Source organism: Neophocaena asiaeorientalis, unplaced genomic scaffold (assembly GCF_003031525.2).
Source record: "Neophocaena asiaeorientalis asiaeorientalis breed wild unplaced genomic scaffold, Neophocaena_asiaeorientalis_V1.1 scaffold43, whole genome shotgun sequence".
NCBI lineage: Eukaryota > Metazoa > Chordata > Mammalia > Artiodactyla > Phocoenidae > Neophocaena > Neophocaena asiaeorientalis.
The window spans coordinates 3,740,010-3,757,880 of NW_020173674.1; the positions used below are offsets into that span (position 1 = coordinate 3,740,010).

Sequence of the window (17,871 nt, forward strand, 5' to 3'; positions counted from 1 at the left end):
TTACCCGCCCCTCGTTCCCAGGTGGGTCCACAGGGTCCCAGCGAAGGAACAGGTTCCGGGGAGTCCCTGAAAGGCACAGTGCAAGGAGTGACTTCTCTGAGCTGAGGGTACCAGGTGAGGGCGGCACCCAGGCCGCTGGAACAGAGGTGGAGAAGGGGCCCCACGGAGACGGGACAGGCAGGGACAAAGTGCAAGAAGCAAAACTTTGGCTGCAAGACGAGAGTGGAGGAGACGCGAGGGTCGGGACCAAGAGGTCCAAGGGCCCAGCGAAGCCAGGGGTGGGGGCCGGGGACCCTCCAGGTGGCACTCGCGGCGCTGGTCCCCGGCCTCCTCCCCTCCCCCAGCCCTGATTGGCAGGCGGCCTGCGACCAGCCGCGAGCGCCACAGCGCCCCGGGCGCCCAGGCGAACGCAAACGGCCCCCTGCGGGAGTGGTGGGGGGGCGATCTGCTATATATAGCGGCTCGGCCCGGGCCGGCCCAGCGCGCAGGGAGGCGCGCACCGCTCCGCAGGGTCCCAGCCCCGGCCGTGCGTCCTTCCGCCACTGCCAACCTCTCCATGCAGCCCGGGTAGCTCCCGGCGCCTGGGGGCTCCGTCGCTCGCCTCCGGCTTCTTCCCCGGCCGTGCACTCCCTGCCCCGGCCCAGGCCGTGCACTCCCGCAAAGCCCCCACAGGCGCAGCTCGGCCCCCGGCTTCCCGGGCGCAGCGATCCACCCACGGACGCACGGCCCGAGGGCGGGGATGGCGGACACCCTGCTGTCCAGGTCTCGGGCTGGGCTGGCTGGAGAGATTGCCGGCGTGAACTGGGAAAGCGGCTATTTGGTGGGGATCAAGAGGCTGCGGAGGCTCTACTGCAACGTGGGCATCGGCTTCCACCTCCAGGTGCTCCCAGACGGCCGCATCGGCGGCGTGCACGCGGACACGAGTGACAGTGAGTGGGGCGGGGCGGGCGGGAAGGGTCGGGGCCCCGGGGCAGCGGCCGCCCCTTCCAACTCGCACCCGAAGGTCTCGGCTGACACCTGCCCGCGGGCTCTGGGAGCCGGGGCGGACTCGGGTTCCGGTCCCTCTGGCGTGGGGACGCCGGGGACGCAAACGCGCTCGGCTCCTGGCGTCGCAGCAGCGACCGGCTTTGCGCAACCGGGCGGCCGAGCCCCGCCTCCCCGCCTTCAGAAGTCCGGGCTCCGGGTGACGAATTCCAGCGCCTTGGCCCGCGGGCACTGGGAGCGCGGCGCAGCCACCGGCACCTGCGGGAGCCCGGGACGCGCGCTCGTGTTGGGACCGGCCTCGGGGGCCGCCGGGGCCACCGCTCTCCTACCGTCCCGGACTGGGCGCGGCCGTCGCTGGACCGGCCCTGGGGGCGAGCCCGCTGGGCTCCGGGGGCCCTTCGGGAGCGACCTGCGCCGGGGACCCGGGTCCTTTACACTCACCTCCAGCCCAGAAGTGGGCGTCCCGGAGGCGCGCAGGCAGAGGAGGGGGCCAGGTCGGGCGGCGAGGGCCGAGGGTCCAGTGCCCGGGAATGACCCGCGCCCCGCCCCCAGGCCTGCTGGAGCTGTCGCCGGTGGAGCGGGGAGTGGTGAGCATCTTCGGCGTGGCCGGCCGGTTCTTCGTGGCCATGAGCAGCAGAGGCAAACTCTACGGCTCGGTGAGTACCGCGGGGCCCGGCCGAGCAGCCGGGCAGGATCGCGACGCTTCCAGGCCACCCGACGCCGGGATGTGGAACTGCGGTGGGGTCACAGGATTGGAGACACCCCCCTCCAAGGCCCTGAGGCAGTGCGGCTGACCCCGGGCCAGCCCAAACGAGAGGCACAGCCCCAAGACGGGGACAGCGTTCCTGCCATCCTTGAGTGGGCACTTGCCAGTCGGTCAAAGGGTTTCATTGGGAGCCCCTCACCGTAGTCCCTGGTGGGGGGCTCCCTGTGGGCAGGACTGCAGTCTTCAGGGTGGACACAGTGGTGATGAAATTTTCTGGCTGCCAGGCGCTGGGCAGGTGTCTGGAGCAGCAGCTGCCAGGTCCCTCTAATCACCCTGTGAAGGTCTTGGCACCCTGACTTCCCAGGAGAGGCCTGGCAGCCAGGGTGGGACGGGGAGAGAAAGGACTCCCTGACCACCGCCCACAGGGGTCCCTTGGCCCAGAGATGGCTCCACCTGACACCGCTTCTCCTTCCCCGCCAGCCTTTCTTCACCGACGAGTGCAAGTTCAAAGAGATACTCCTCCCCAACAACTACAACGCCTACGAGTGCTACAGGTACCCCGGCATGTTCATCGCCCTAAGTAAGAACGGGAAGACCAAGAAGGGGAACCGGGTGTCACCCACCATGAAGGTCACCCATTTCCTCCCCAGGCTGTGACCCTCAGAGCCCCCAGGAGGGGAGTGCCAAGGGCCACCTTGGTGCACTTTCTTCGAATGGACAGTTTAACTCAAGAGTAGGTGTAAGATATTTAAATTAATTATTTAAATGTGTATATATTGCCACCAGATTATTTATGGCTCTGTGGACGTGTTTTGTATTTTTCTGAAAAAAACAAACAAAAAAACCCACCAAACCCTGACTTTTCTGGTAAAATAGTAGAGACCCTTCCACTGGGTTGATTTAACTTGTCAAAAAGTTGTCACAAGCGACGGCTGCTATTCCGTGTATTAAAAACCGGTGACATCAGTCTGTGACATCAACCCTGCTTTGCACTGTCCCCTGTGGTTTGGTGGTGAGCATCTCTGTGTCTGGAAAGGTTTCCTGGGGCTTTAGAAGCCAGTTAAGGAAGCTCCCAGGCTTGGCTTCGTTCCTAGCATCCTGCAGCACCCCACTCCCTTTGTGTCCTGAAGATATTCCTCAGGACATATCGGTTTACTTCGGGTACAGAAAGCGCACTGTCGAGGCCACCACTGCCGCTCTGTTTTTAGATCTGCCAGGAGTGACCTTTGAACTTTGCTGCAGTCAATCTTCCTCGACCTACCAGATGGGGGAGACCCGTGGGCAACTTCATAAACTCCTGTTTTCCTTTTTTTGGATCAACCACAGCCCGTGTTTCTCTGTGGCCATTGGGGAAAAGGCAAAAACAAAGCAATTTTGTAAAATCCGTCGGAGAGGAATTGATATGGCACTGGAAGCCTGGAAATGGACAAGACTGGGTGGATTTACAACCACTGCCAAAACCCGAGGGGTGAAAGTTTGTGATAGTGGAGACTTCTGATAAGTAATAGCGTATACATGTATACATTTTTAAAAAAACCAAAAACCACACACACTTCCCTGTGTTTGGGAAGCTTGGGCTAGAACTGGCTGTTCATTTTAGGTGAAATGTCCTTGTCGTTGTACAAAAACACTTAAGGCAGTTTGCGTGGAGGGAGTCACTGCTTCTCTCGTTGCATTCGTGATTAAGTAGATTTAACGTCTACCTCGAAAGCCCTTAAACCACTCATCTGGCAAAATCTGAAGAAAGCTCAGACCGGGTGTAGGAGTTTGCCATCCCAAGTGGCTTTTTTTTTTTCCATATGTAGCCAAAAAGGATTGTAGATAATGTTGGTGTGCTCCATTCGAACCTTGTCACGTTTGAGCTATCTTTACCCCGTGATTTACTTTTAGTAAGTATAATCATGGTGAAAATATTTGCAGACAGCTGTTAGAGTACACTATATGGTCACCAAGTAACCTTATATTTTTCTTTATATATTTTACAAATGTAACCCCTGTCGTGGAAGCAAAGATGGAAGAGGCAGGGTCGGTGAGGTTTAAAAAAAGTTCCGAGGTGATGGCAAACATTTAATTTTAATGAATGACTTTTTCGAGTTTATACAAAATGACCTTAGCTTGCTACCAGAAATGCTCCGAATGTTTCCTCAAGACTTTTAATACTCTCCTAAGATGTTTCTGAACTGTCTCCCGAATTAACTTTATGGGAGTCTACAGACAGCAAGACTGGAAAAATCTGATTGGAGTCTTTGTCTTTCACATTCCTTTTTAAAACTCTTTGTTCGAATGCAAATCATCTACTTAAAATACTATTCTTAAACTGAGGCCTAGAAGAAAGAAGCCACTTAAGATAGGACCTTACATCTCAAACTGCTGTTCAGGCCAGGACGTAAAAATGTTTTTAAAAAATTTTAAACCGTGCCCTAGACTCCAGGAGTACTGAGCGATGCTCAGAGATCTCGGTGCTGATTGCGTAGGGGTGGGAGTGGGGCGGGGGGCGGGGGTAAGGAGCTGGGATTTGTGGCCTTTCTGTATTTACGGTTTTCACGTAGTAACAAACCAGATTGTTTCAGATGCCTTAAATATGGGACGATGTCTTGTCTCAGAGCCCAGTCAGATTATCAGGAACTCAGATGTCTTAAGGGCAGAACTTGGCCATCCTTGACCACGTGTATATATTCAGCGGATCGGATGTGAAGCGTGTAGAGATGTCGCTGAACCTTTGAAATATTGTAAAGTGTTTCTATTGCTGTGATGGGGATTTGAGGTTTCTGTACTTACTGCTGTTTTCAGAATCTGTCTGTAGTTTTATACAGGTGCCGACCCATATTGTGATGTATGTGCTGTGCACATCGAAATACAGAATAAATGGAAAACATTTATCACGTGTAAAAAGAACCCCATTGGACTTGATGGACATAGTCGGGGAAGGTATCACAAACGATTAAAACCTGCCTTGAAATGCCAAGATATGGCTCCCTCCCCCTGTCTCCCAGTGTCTATTTGAGGCCCTGAGCCTCGCCTGGCCGGGGCTGGGGCGGGGGGCGTGGAGACAGATTTTAGCCAGCTGTGTCCACACAAATGTGGCCTTGAAGACAGGAGCCTCGGGGGCGGGGCCTGGGGGGTGTGAGTGTCACAGAGTTTTGTGATGACACTGAATCTTGTAGTTTATTCTCCTGATGGGGTTAATTCACACTATTCCCACCCGGGGACTGACCAGTCGCCCTCACCTTGGCCTGGTCCGGGCTAAAGCAATTTGTACTTTCCTGTGGGTGGAGAATGCAGCCCCCAGAGCCGATCGTCAGAAGACTGGCTCAAGCATACTTTTCAGTCTCCCACCAATGAGTCTTGAAATCAATACAATGAAGCCCAGTTAGTCTTTTACAAAAAAGGAAATGGAATAAAATCATATAGAATAGAGCCTTCCAGATTGTGTCAATCACAGTAAGGGAACAGATTGTCTTGTGAGCGCTGTGGTCTACTATATATATATATCCAACTGGTCCCTAATAGGATGTGATATAGGAGGTCTTACTAGTGTCGACGGCAATTAAAAAAAAAAAAAAAACGGGCCTAGAATCTGTGTTCCCCTCCCCCCTCCAGAATAGATCCAGTCACTTGGCAAAAAGACCCAGAGAAAGCCATCAGGGCTGCAGGGCCCTTAATGGTACTTATTTTGCCCTCTGAGACATCACTTTCTTCTGGACGCCCATGATCTAAGGAGGACCGAGACATCCACGGGCCGTGTTATGGGTTAAATTGTGGGCCCCCCAAAAGGATACATTGGAGTCCTACCCCACCCCACCCCATACACAGAATGTGACTTTCTTTGGAAATAGGGTCTTTACAAGGGAATTGAGTTAAAATGAGGTCATTAGGGTGAACTCTAGTCCTCTGTGACTGGCGTGCTTATAAAAGGAAGGTCGTGGAAAGAGACAGCCCCAGGGAGGAGGCCTTGGATGGAGGAGGGCTGGGGAGATGCGTGTGTAAGCAAGGAGATGCCAAGGAACAGCGTGAACCCCCAGGAGGTGTGCAGAGGCCTGGCCCAGGCTCTGCCTCAGCCACAGAAGGAGCCGACCTGCCCACACCTTGATCTCGGACTTGTGGCCTCCAGGCCCGGGAGAGAATGCATTCTTGTTATTGGAAGCCACCCGGTTTGTGGTTCTTTGTAGCTGCAGCCCTAGGGGAACTTAGCGGGGTAGTTCTTCACACTCCTTGGGGTGGGGGGTGGAAAAGGAGTGAAGAGGCCCAGCCTTGGCCTTTTCTCCTGCTGTCCCCTGTGGTCCCCAGGTCCATATCTGCCCTGGCCAAACATGGAAGGCCTCATCCAGCTTCTGAGGCGAGAACCTGCCCATGCTTGGTGGAATCTGGCGGCTGAACCGCTTGGCCTTCCTGCCTCTAGACTGACTTTGGGTCCAAAGAGGGGACTGAAAAGTCATTCATTCACTTAACACTTGTTTGTTGCATGCCTACTGTGGGTCAGGCACAGCTCTAAGAGCTCGGGATACCCCAGTGAGGAAAACAGAGGTCCCTTCCCCGGGTGGGGCCCTCATCCCGAGGGAGAGGACAATACATGACGAGCCGGGAGGAGACAGAGAGGCTGGGCTGTGGGGTCCGTCTCGATGCCCCGGGGACAGTGGAAAAGGGACACTGGCGGCCAGGCTGAGAATAGACGGTCCAGAGGAGAGCAGGGGGCCCTGCTGGGGTTTCTCAAAATCCTCCTGCCTTCTAGGGCACCTCCTCCTCAGTTCTGTCTGTCCTTGGTGACCAAACAGGCCCCGCTTGCGGGCCAACGTCACTGCCCCCCCCCGGCTGGCTGTGTAACCTTGGAAAATCCAGGTGACTTCTCTGTGCCTCAGGGGCCTGGTGTGTGGATTGAGGACAGGATGCGTGTGAAGTGCTCGTCACTGTTATTCTCCTGACAGACTTAATTATAGTCTTAAAGTCCCAACCCTTTTCATCTTTGGGGTGCTGATGGCCTGATTTTCTGGCCCATCCAATTCTGTTAGGAGTTGCTGTCAGAAAGAACAAAGACCTGGGCTTCCCTGGTGGCGCAGTGGTTGAGAGTCCGCCTGCCGATGCAGGGGACACGTGTTCGTGCCCCGGTCCGGGAAGATCCCACATGCCGCAGAGCGGCTGGGCCCGTGGGCCATGGCCGCTGAGCCTGCGCGTCCGGAGCCTGTGCTCCGCAACGGGAGAGGCCACAACAGTGAGAGGCCCGGGTACCGTAAAAAAAAAAAAAAGAGAACAAAGACCCTCATCTGGGTGTGGTGGGGTCTTCTCGGAGGGAGGGCTGCCTCGTCCTGTTTCTGAAGGGAACTCCAGAAACCCACCTCCCACCCAGGAGCCCGCACTGGTCCACTCCTGTCTGTTCTAGAATGTGACGGGGCAAGGGGTCCTGCTCTCAGTCTTTCTTCAATGTGAATACATTGTAATTTTTCTTGATTTAGAATCTGAATCCTACGTTTTTCTTTAAAAAAAAAAAAAGTGGGGGAATTCCCTGGCGATCCAGTGGTTAGGACTCTGCGCTCTCACTGCCATGGGCCCGGGCTCAGTCCCTGGTCAGGGAACTGAGATCCTGCAAGCCGCGCGGTGCGGCCCCCACCCACCTCAAAAAAAGTGGGATAAACAGCGAGGTCCTACTGTATAGCACAGGGAACTATACACAATACCCTGTGGTAAGCCATAATGGAAAAGGATGTCCATGCGTGTATAACTGAGTCACTTTGCTGTACAGCAGAGATGAACACAACATTGTAAATCAACTATACGTCCATAAAAAAATAAATCGTGGCCAAAAGAAGGTGGGCAGAAGGAGGGGTGCCCACGCTGGGCCATGTCCTCGCTGGGGACATGCTGGGCACACAGGGAGCCGAGCTGCCAGAGGGGACCCAGGAGCTTGGGCACCTGGCTGGACCATTGGACAGCAGCCCGGCCCAGCCTCCACCCCCAGCACCACCCCTCCCCGAGCCTCACCCTCCTCCTACCCAGGTGCACAGGCCGAACCCTGGGATGCCCTCCCCACCCTTCCCACCGGCCTGCGGTCCCCCACACAGCAGAGTTGGTTTCGCCATCCTGGCTCTGAAATCTAAGCATCTCCCCACCTTCCAGGCAGCGACCTCTGTGCCTGTCACTTCTGCGTGGGCCCAGGAGGCTGCAGCAGCCTCTCAGCTGGCCTCCTACCTCCATCTACCCGCAACGGCCCGTTCTCTGGGGCCTTCTCAGAGCGCACCTACCCTGCCCTCACCCTTGCTGGAAGTCTGTCCACAGCCTCCTTTTGCAGCGAGGGTCAAGAGCACGGCCCTCGACGGCATGGTCCCAGAGGCTTTTCTCATCACCTACTGCTGCATTACAACCTACCCCAAAACTCGAGACTTCAGACAACCGTTTTATTAAACGTCCCAGTTTTGTGGGTCAGGAATTTGGACAGGACCCTGTGGGATGACTCTTCTGCTTTACATGGGCTTTTCAAGGACTCAGCCTTTGGATGGGCTCAACTGGGGTAAGGAGGGTCATAATTCTTCCCTGGCAACTCAGGCTTCAAGGGAGAGTGCTCAGAGAGGCCCAAGGCTTCTTATGGCCTGGCCTGGAAAGTTCTAGAACACCACTTCTGCCACTGGTCATGCAAACCACCTGACCAGCTCAGATTCTGGGGGAGAGAAAAGCACAGAACTTGCAGCCTCTTCAATCTATTGCAAAGGCCCAGTTTGCTGTCACCCACGGCCACCCCGCTCTCTCCCCATACCCCTACCCTGGTGCTCGGCCCTGCTCCCATCACACTGCTGCTATCAGAGCCCAAAGGCACCAACTATTCAGCCACCGGGCTTTCGCATGTGCTGCCCTCCTGGCCCCCAAGCTCTTTACCCAGGTGTGTCCGAGTCCTGGGGCGGCCCTAACAAATGACCACAAAACAGGTGGCCTAAAACAACAGAAATGTATTGTCTCGTGGTGTGGAGGCCAGAGGTCTGAAATCAAGGTGTGGGCAGGGCTGCTCTCCCTCCAGAGGCTCCAGGTGAGGGTACTTCCTGCCTCTTTCAGCTTCTGGGGGCTCCAGGTGTCCCTGGGCTTGTGGCCACATGGCTCCAGTCTATGCCTTTGACTTCATATGGCCTCCTCTGTGTCTCTGTCCCTCTCATTACAGGAACAGCAGTCACTGGATTTCAGGCCCACTCTAGGCCAGGATGACCTCCTCGGAACTTGAATAATTACATTTGCCAAAACCCTGTTTCCAAGAAAGTTCTGGGTGGACATGAATTTGGAGGGCACTAATCAACCCAGCACATCCGTTAACTCTGATTTATTATTAAAATCACAACTCAAAGGCCATTGGCTATACGGACTAAAGAAATGAACACCTGTCCTGTGTTGGGAAGGAAAAGACCTGGCATACAGGAGACGCTTATACAGGTTTGCTGGTATCGTCATTGCCCAGAACCTTCCCTGGACGATTCCCACCCCATGGAGCCACGTTTCCAGCGACTTGCTCCTTTGTGTCTTAGGTCAGGTTCCCCAGAAGCCAAACCTGGACAGAGATTCTTTTTTCTTTGAATTTTATTTTATTTACTTTTTATACAGCAGGTTCTTATTAGTTACCTATTTTATACATATAGGTGTATAGATGTCAATCCCAGTCTCTCAGTTCATCACAGCACCACCACCACCACCCCTGCCACTTTCCCCACTTGGTGTCCATACGTTTGTTCTCTGTATCTGTGGACAGAGATTCTTGAGCAACGGGTTCATTAAGGGAGGAACTCTCGGAAAAACCTGGAAGAAAATGAAGGAAGCAGACCTGGACCAGGAAAGAGACAGATGTGTCAGCAGGGAGTCCGGCCTGCCTGACCCCGCGGGGTGCTCTGGATGTGAATGTCCCACCTGAAAGCATGGGGTCCCTGCTTTGTTCCTCTTATCAGTCTGTTGCCTGCAGCCTGCCCCAGAGGACAGTGGAGCCTCCCGGGCACAGACAGGCAAGGTGGTGCCTTTCCAGGAAAGGTAAGGGGCAGGGGGTTATGAGGCATCAGGAGCTTTGGGATAACGGCACCATCCGGGGAAGGGGTCTGGGTGGGGACCACCAACATCCACCACACCGGCACTTCTTTGTAACCTTCCCACAGTTATGAACTGATTAAAGAATTATGAATTATTTGCTTGGGCCTGCTTTCTCTCTCTCCCCAAGACAGGAATCTTTTTTTTTTTTTTTTTTTTTTTTGCTGTACGTGGGCCTCTCACTGTGTGGCCTCTCCCGTTGCGGAGCACAGGCTCCGGACACGCAGGCTCAGCGGCCATGGCTCACAGGCCCAGCCGCTCCACGGCATGTGGGATCTTCCTGGACCGGGCCACGAACCCGTGTCCCCTGCATCGGCAGGCGGACTCTCAACCGCTGCGCCACCAGGAAAGACCCCAAGACAGGAATCTTTGAGGGCAGGGCTGAGCCTGGATTTGCTCACCATCTAAACATCCCCAGGACCCAGACGGCCCTGGGTACCTATGAGGTACTCCTCACAGGCGTCGGGGCAGGGGGAGCCTTTCCTGGGGTCATACGTGCAGGTTCAGTGTGCACGCCCTCCCCCGAGTCAAGTCCACGCTCCGCCCTCCGGACAGGAGACCAGGAGCCAGTTTCAGCTGGTGAAGGAGCCCCTGGGGGCTAACAGAAGGGCTGCCTGGTGTCCACATCGGCTCATTGAGCAAGCGTGGCTTGCGGGATCTTAGTTCCCCGACCAGGAATCGAACCCGGGCCCTCGGCAGTGAGAGCACAGAGTCCTAACCACCGGGTCACCACGGAAGCCCCTCCCCTTTCTTTTTAACTGTGGAAAATAGAACATAAACCTATTACCTTAACTGTGCTTAAGCGTACCAGCTTGGTGACATTAAATGCCTTCAAAATGTTATGCAACTATCCCTACCATCCATCCCTGTGACTCTCTCGTCCTCCCCAACTGAAGCTCTGTCCCCGTTAAACACTAACTCCCCATCCCCCTGCCCCAGCCCCTGGCGCCCACCACTCTCTCAACTGTCTGTACGGATTTAACTCCTCTAGGGACCTCCTACAAGTGGAATCACAGTGTTTGTCTTTTTGCGTCTGGCTCGTTTCGCTGAGCATCATGTCCTCAAGGTTCATGCATGTTGTAGCCTGTGTCAGAATTTTCTTCCTTTTTAAGGCTGAGTAATAGTCCCATTTTGCCTGTCCATTCAAACGTCAGCGGCCACTTGGGTGGCTTCCACTTTTTTGGCTGTTGTGAATAACGCTGCCATGATATCTCTTCAAGACCCTGCTTTTCACTTCCTTTGGGTATATGCCCAGAAGTAGAATTGCTAGATCCTATGGTAGTTTTATTTTAATTTTTTGAAGAACCTTCATATTGTTCTCCATAGTGGCTGTAACATTTTACATTCCCACCAACGGTGCGCAAGGATTCCACTTTCTCCACATCCTTTTCAACGTTGTTGTTTTTTTTGATGGTAGCTACCTAATGGGTGTGAAATGATACCTCACTGTCGTCATGGTTTGCGTTCCTCTAATGATTAGCGATGTTGAGCATCTTTTCATGTCCTTATTGGCCATTTGTACGTCTTTTTTTGGGGAAATGTCTAGCAAGTCCCTTGCCCATTTTTTTCATCATGTAGTTGCCCATTGAGTTTATGAGTTCTCTATATATTCTGGCTATTAATCCCTTTTTAGATAGAGGATTTGCAAATATCTTCTCTTATTCTGTGGATCACATTTTTACTCTGTTGACAGTGTCTTTTGATGAACAAAATTTTTAAATTTTCATGAAGTCCAATTTGTCTATTTTTTATTGAATGAAAGATTCTTTAAATTCTATATAGAGTTTCACAATTTTCAAAAGTTTCCCTTCCATGATTTCATATAATCCCACAATGAGCCTTTCTTTTCTACTTTTTCTTTTGTTGTCTGTGTCTTTGTGTCATATCCAAAAAGCCATTGCTAAATCCAATATCGTGAAGATTTTGCCCTATGTTTTCTTCAAGAGTTTTATAGCTTTAGGTCTTACATTTAAGCCTTCCATCCATTTTGAATTTGTTTTTGTGTATGGTGTTAGATACGGTGACCTTATTTATTTTTTAAATTTATTTTTGGCTGCATTGCATCTTTGTGGTGTGCACGGGCTTTCTCTAGTTGGCGGCAAGTGGGGGCTGCTCTTCGTTGTGGTGCGTGGGCTTCTCATCGCGGTGGCTTCTTTTGTTGTGGAGCACGGGCTCTAGGTGCGTGGGCTTCAGTAGTTGTGGCACACGGGCTTAGTTGCTCCGCGGCATGTGGGCTCTTCCCGGACCAGGGCTCAAACCTGTGTTCCCCGCATTGGCAGGCAGATTCTTAACCACTGCACCACCAGGGAAGTCCCATGATCTTATTTTTTTAAATAGCAGATAGCTCACTTATTTCCGAGTCTTTCTTTCCCCAGATCTCTTGCATTTAAAAGTGAACTGGGGGGACTTCATGCCACAACTGAGGAGCTGGCGAGCCGCAACTAAGGAGCCCGCCTGCTGCAACTAAGGAGCCCGCTTGCCGCAACTAAGACCCGGTTCAACCTAATTAATTAATTTTTTAAAACCAACTTTACAACTCCAGCTGAAATGGAAAAACATCATCGCTTGCCGTACACAGAAGGTAACCCAAGAAAACAAACACAAAATGATGCTGAGAAATTCTTGCAAGATGCGGCCGAAAGCTCTGAGCCTGGGGCGCTCCCTCTTCTCTTTTTTTTAAGGGAGATTTGCAAGTGTTAGAGATGTGTGAAGGGCTTTCTATCACCAAACAGAAACTTTCTCCTCTTAATGAAAATGGCTGAAAGGGAATAACTTTCTCCCTGTGGGATCCCTTGTGATTTAATGCCACCCCTGTCCTACGTAAACTCCCCTCTCCTGATGGAGGCAAGCATGACACTCTGCGCTTGTACAACACCCTGTGAATAGGCAAAAAAAGGCAAAACCAGCAGAGACTCTGGGCAGACCTGGAGCCAAACCCCAGAGCACCCTCTCCACGAGCATCTGCCGACATGTTCCTCTCTGTGCAGAAGTCCAGACTCTTGGATGAAATGATAGAGGAGGTTCTGTGAAGGTTTTAAAAATGGGCGTGACTTTTTGGATTCTCCTCCCACTGAGAGGTGGGGTCTATGACCCCTCTCCTGTGACTGAGTGGGCTTCTGACTGCTCCCACCAGTGGAAGTGCCACTGTGCCTTCCGGGGCTGGGTCATGAAAGGTGACTCAGCATCTGTGCCCTGGACCTCTCATACTTACAGCTCTGAGCTACCACCTTGAAGCCCAGCCACCCAAGGCTGCCATATTGAGAGGAAGCCCAAGCTGCATGAAGAGGCCATGTGTCCTTGCCGTCTGGCAACAGGCCTGGCCGTGTCTGGAGTTCAAATCATCCCAGCCCAGGCACCAGGCATGTAAAGAAGCCTCCAGGTGATGTCAGCTCCCAGCCGTTTGTCCTCAAAGCTGAGGCTCCAGATATCGTGCCACAGAGACAAGCCATCCTGTGTGTCCTGTCCAAGTTCCTCACGAGAATTGGCTAGCCCAGTAAAACGGTTGTTGTCTTATACACCTAAGTTTTGGGGGAGTTGATTATACAGCACAAGATAACAGGAGTAGGCCCTGGCAGAGAGGCAGGAAAGATGGATTGAAGCATACACCCAGCTCTCTTTGCAGCACATTCATTCCCTGGAACCAGAGGACATCCAGGGCAGGCTGGCCAGCTGGGCATTTTGCTTCTTGGGTGTGGGGAGGGGAATAGGGAATGGGGTGGAGAACACTGCTTACTTGTCTGGGAGGCTTCTGGAAGAATCTAGGATTTCCCTGTGCCCTGGGGGGCCTCCAGCATCAAAGGCCCGTGTTCCTTGATGGGTCTCCTGGCTGGCAAACAATCCCTTCTGAGCCCTGGGCACCGGGAGGGGGCCACTTAACAGGATGAATTGTTTCTGGCCCCAGGAACTGGCAGAGGGCTGCCACATGCACCAGAGGCCCAGGAACTGACTCTCTCTGCACGGAGTCAGCAGAGAGAGGATGGTTGGATGCCCTCCCTTCTGCCTTCCTGCATCTCCTGCCCTCGGGAAGGTGCTGCTGGGCCGTCCACGGTCCCTGTCATCCTTTGCTGTTCAACCCAAGCAGTTAAGGGCTGAGGGAAGACAAAGCCACGAATAGGCAAAGAAAAATGACCACGTGTCCCGGGGCCCTCAGCTGCCTGGGGAGGAAGCCCTGGCCAGTGCACGAGGGAGACATGACTGGAGACTGACCAAAAATAAGAAAGATGTCTCTTGAAGAGATGCGTCTAAAGCACATGGAACAATTACTTTCTAAAATATTCAATAGACGGATTTGGCGGGGAAAAGGGGTGATGGCTGAGCCAGAGATCTGAAGGCTTATCCAGAAGAAAGAGCTCACAGGCCTCTCGCTGCTCTGCTCTGACTCCCCGCTCCCAGCCTTGCCCCAGCCTCCCGGCCTCCATCCTGTCCTGCACCCGGGCCTCTGCACACTGCCCCTCCTGGGCCTCTTTTCAGCATCCCGCTCTGAGCAGCAGCTCAGGGGCACTCTCGGATCACAGCAGATGAGCTGGCCTGCCCGTCACTCTCCCCTTGTGTGTAAGTGTCTGAAATGACCGTAGTTGTCTGCTTTTGCATGTACTTGTTTCTTGTCGTACTTGTTTCTTGCCGTTTGTTTCTGCCTCCTCTCTGTGTGGTGAGATCCTGAGTCAGGCCTTGCCTTCCTGGGTCAGGGCTGTACCCCAGAAGGAGGGCTGTGCACACAGGGGAGCCTCACTGTGTACTTGTTGAATGAATGCCTGAATGAATACTTGGAACCTGAACGTCTGAGGATAATTGGACTGGAGTTGGTTACGTATGGTTAAGAACAGATCTTTGAAACAGAAGAAATACGACTATTTACTAATGTAAATAATCACCTGGACTGATGGCTGCCTTTTCTGCATAATCTGTTCAATTATTTACTTCATTTTTTCCTTTAAATCCACTCAGTTTGCATTTAAAGGAAACTCTGTATCCATCCTGTAATTGGAAAACTGCTATCCCTTGATATTAACAAGGAGTACCATACACATAGATCAGACTATGTAAAATCATGATTAAGTTCCAGATGGAACTGGTCCTCCCTAGAACATCAGCCTGTGTCTTGTCTCTCTCCATGTCAACAAGCGAGGATTGGCAAGTCCTAGAAAGATCTGAGAGGTATATTGGCATTGAGACTTCCCACTGGAAGGATGCAGGAGGATGAAAAGGCAATCCCTGCACCACAAGGTAATTTAACATGACTCAATGCCGTTTCCAAACCAGCAGGCGTACGTGGCCCACGCTTTGGGAAACACTGAAGGAGGACCCCCAAAATCAGCAAAGACATAATGGATAGGAAGTTGAGTATTTATCAACAAGAGAAGCCCCTCTGCTCTAAAGAGAGAGGTAACACATATAGACTGTACTGCACCGAATACATTGATGGATTGCATAGCCAGCCACAAAGAAAGCTTAATGAATCCCCTTACCCCAAGAAAAGTAGGATGTTATAAGACAATAAATGAACAAATCTAAGATGAATCTTAGAATTTCTATGCCTTGGAAATTAAAAAAAAAAGGAAAACAACAAAGCAACTCTGGTAGATGGCTACAACAGCCACAGATTCTTCCCAATCCTGTAGCATCGGCCTTTGAAATACGACTTTTCAGTTTTCCCATTAAAGGGTGGAATCCATCTCTCCTTGAATCTGGGCTTGGCCGTGTGACTTGCTTTGGTCAATGGGTGAGGCCACCTTCCGTCATGAATACGCCCACAAGTTCCAGGTTGAGATGAAGGACGCACAAATCTACACGGAGGGCAGAAGCCCAGATGCAGGTGTGGGACCACAGGCCCCAGGGCCAAGCCATGGGCTCCCAGACACGCCCCAGCTGCGTAGATGGTCTCTCTCCCTGTCGGTCTGGTCCGTGCCCCCTATGCACACTCACACTTCCTGGGGAGGCCCCTGGCCTCTTCCCAGCTCCTTGACACCAGCCCAGGAGCCTGTGGATTTCAAGAGAGGAGCAAACAGTGCCTGGAGAAAAACCCAGAACCTGCCAAGCCCCTGACTCTTTGAAAGCAGCTCGAGGGCCGGACCTGATTTGTACTTCAGAGCTAATGTGATTAAGGTCGCGTTTGTCGCCAGAATATGTTAATGGACCCAAACAGCCCCCAAACGCCTTCCTGGGGGGCTGCCCAGGATGACCGGAGCCCAGCGCCGCCATCCATCCGCAGAGCTCTGAAGCTTTGCTGAAATCCTTGCTTTGGGGTCTTCCAGAGAGGCAGGCCCTGCAGACGCTGTGAAGTGTGTGCTACGGTCACCTCACTTCACGGGTAAGGACAGTCAGCCGAAATTTACCCGCCTGGCTGGTGGGAGGGGCCCCATTTGACCCTCAAATCTCTTTAACCCTAGACTCCCCTTAACCCCTTCTCCCCAGTGAAGGGCTCGAGAGATTGTCCAGGCTGGAGAGATGAGAAGGGTCACAGGTGTTTGAGCCTCATCTCCAGTGATCAGGTCAGAGAGAGGTCAAAGGCTGGCGTATGCGTGTCCCCAGCTGCTGTAACAAAGGATGACACACCAGGTGGCTTAAGATGATACCAGCTTATTCTCTCCCCATTCCGGAGGCCAGAGTCCAAAATCAGGATCCTTTCTGCGTCTTCGAGCTTCTGGGGGTTCGCGGCGTTCCTGGGCCGTGGCTGCATCCCTCCAGCACCTGCCTCCGTTGCCACCTGGCCTTCTCCCCTCGGTCTCCGTTTCTGGTTTCCCCCTTCTCTCCTCTTGTAAAGATACTTGTCACTGGATTTAGGGTTCAGTCTAAATCCAAGATGATCTCATCTTGATATCCTTACCTTAACTACATCTGCAAAGACCCTATTTCCAAATAAGTTCACACGCACGGGTACTGGGGGTTAGGACTTAGACGTATCTCTTTGGGGGCACCATTACAATCCAGATAGGGAAGCAGAAGCCCATCCCCACCTCGGCCAGCCAGCGTCACCCAGCCCTCAAGGTCCCTGCCCCCTCCCCAGCCTCACCTTCCTTCCTCCCTATGCCCTTCATTTTCCTGCAGCACTCCAAACCATCCAGCCCCAGGGCCTTTGCACTTGCTCCTACAGTCTGGAGTTCCCTTGCCCCAGATCTTCCCAGGTGAGTTCCTCTTCATCTGAAAGCCACCTCCCCGACCCCAGCTAGAGCAGCGTCCTGGACGTTCCCCGACAGCCCCCCAGCGACCCAAACCAACATGCGTCATGTGTCCACCCCCACCCCCCGCCCCTGACTCCGAGCCCATGAGAGCAAGTCCCTGCATCCCCGGCATCTGGAAGAGCACCCAGCACTTGGCAGGGGCGGGACCATTGTTTGTCGAGTGAAGGAATGAGCGCAGAGAGCATCACTTTCTAGTCTAGCCCTGAAGATCTGCTCCCAGGCAGGGCCCTGGGGACATTTGGGGGCCTCCAGTCCTGGCTCCTGCAGATTCCCAGGTTGAGCCATGCAGACCCCTGGGGACAGGATCAGCCGGGCTTGCTGCAGTGCCTGACTTGGAGCCTTTTGGTGAGAAATGTGCATTTCTGGGGGCAAGATGGTCTCAGGAAATCTCCACCTATTCATGTGCAAACACAGGGCCTCTGGGATCCCCAGAAGCTGGGGCTTTGACAAGGAAGGGGCAGAGGGAGTGAGGGGCACAGGACCCTGAAGTCTGGCTCAGGGGCCAGGACCCAAGGCCGGGCAGACAGACAGGGCCCGGCAGGTGGGTGGCCAGCCCGTGGGTCCTGGCCAGCAAGTCCCTCTCCCAGGGAGCTCTCACCCAGCTGGTGTGTGAGGCGAGGCAGCTGGGTCCCTGGGGGCTGCCTGGGTTCCCACCTCTGGTCCCGTTCACACTAGGCCTTGACCCACACTCCGTCCAGACAGTGGGTGTGTACAGAGAGCCGGGAGGCGGGACTCAGTTTCCCCATCTGTAAAATGAGTCTCGGTAGTTTCTCCCATCTGCTTCCGACCCTGAAAATCTTAGAATTCCAGGGACTCAATCTCTTGCCCCAGGAGGCTTGTGTACCAGCCCCTCCAGGGTTGTTAGAGAAAATCCAGGATGCCCAGTTAAAGCTGCGTTTCAGGTAAACAGCAAACAGTTTAGTGCATGGGATATACTCATACTGAATTTAGGAAATACTT

The 17,871-nt window shown here is 53.4% G+C and overlaps 1 protein-coding gene across 1 annotated transcript; it reads left to right on the forward strand.

Moving 5' to 3' along the window:
- The first annotated feature begins 739 nt into the window (after positions 1-739).
- FGF4 (fibroblast growth factor 4) lies at positions 740-2,347 on the forward strand. Its single transcript, XM_024749294.1, has 3 exons — positions 740-929; positions 1,537-1,640; positions 2,171-2,347. Exons 1-3 carry the CDS (start codon positions 740-742, stop codon positions 2,345-2,347), a joined length of 471 nt encoding a protein of 156 aa, XP_024605062.1.
- Positions 2,348-17,871: the final 15,524 nt, after the last annotated feature.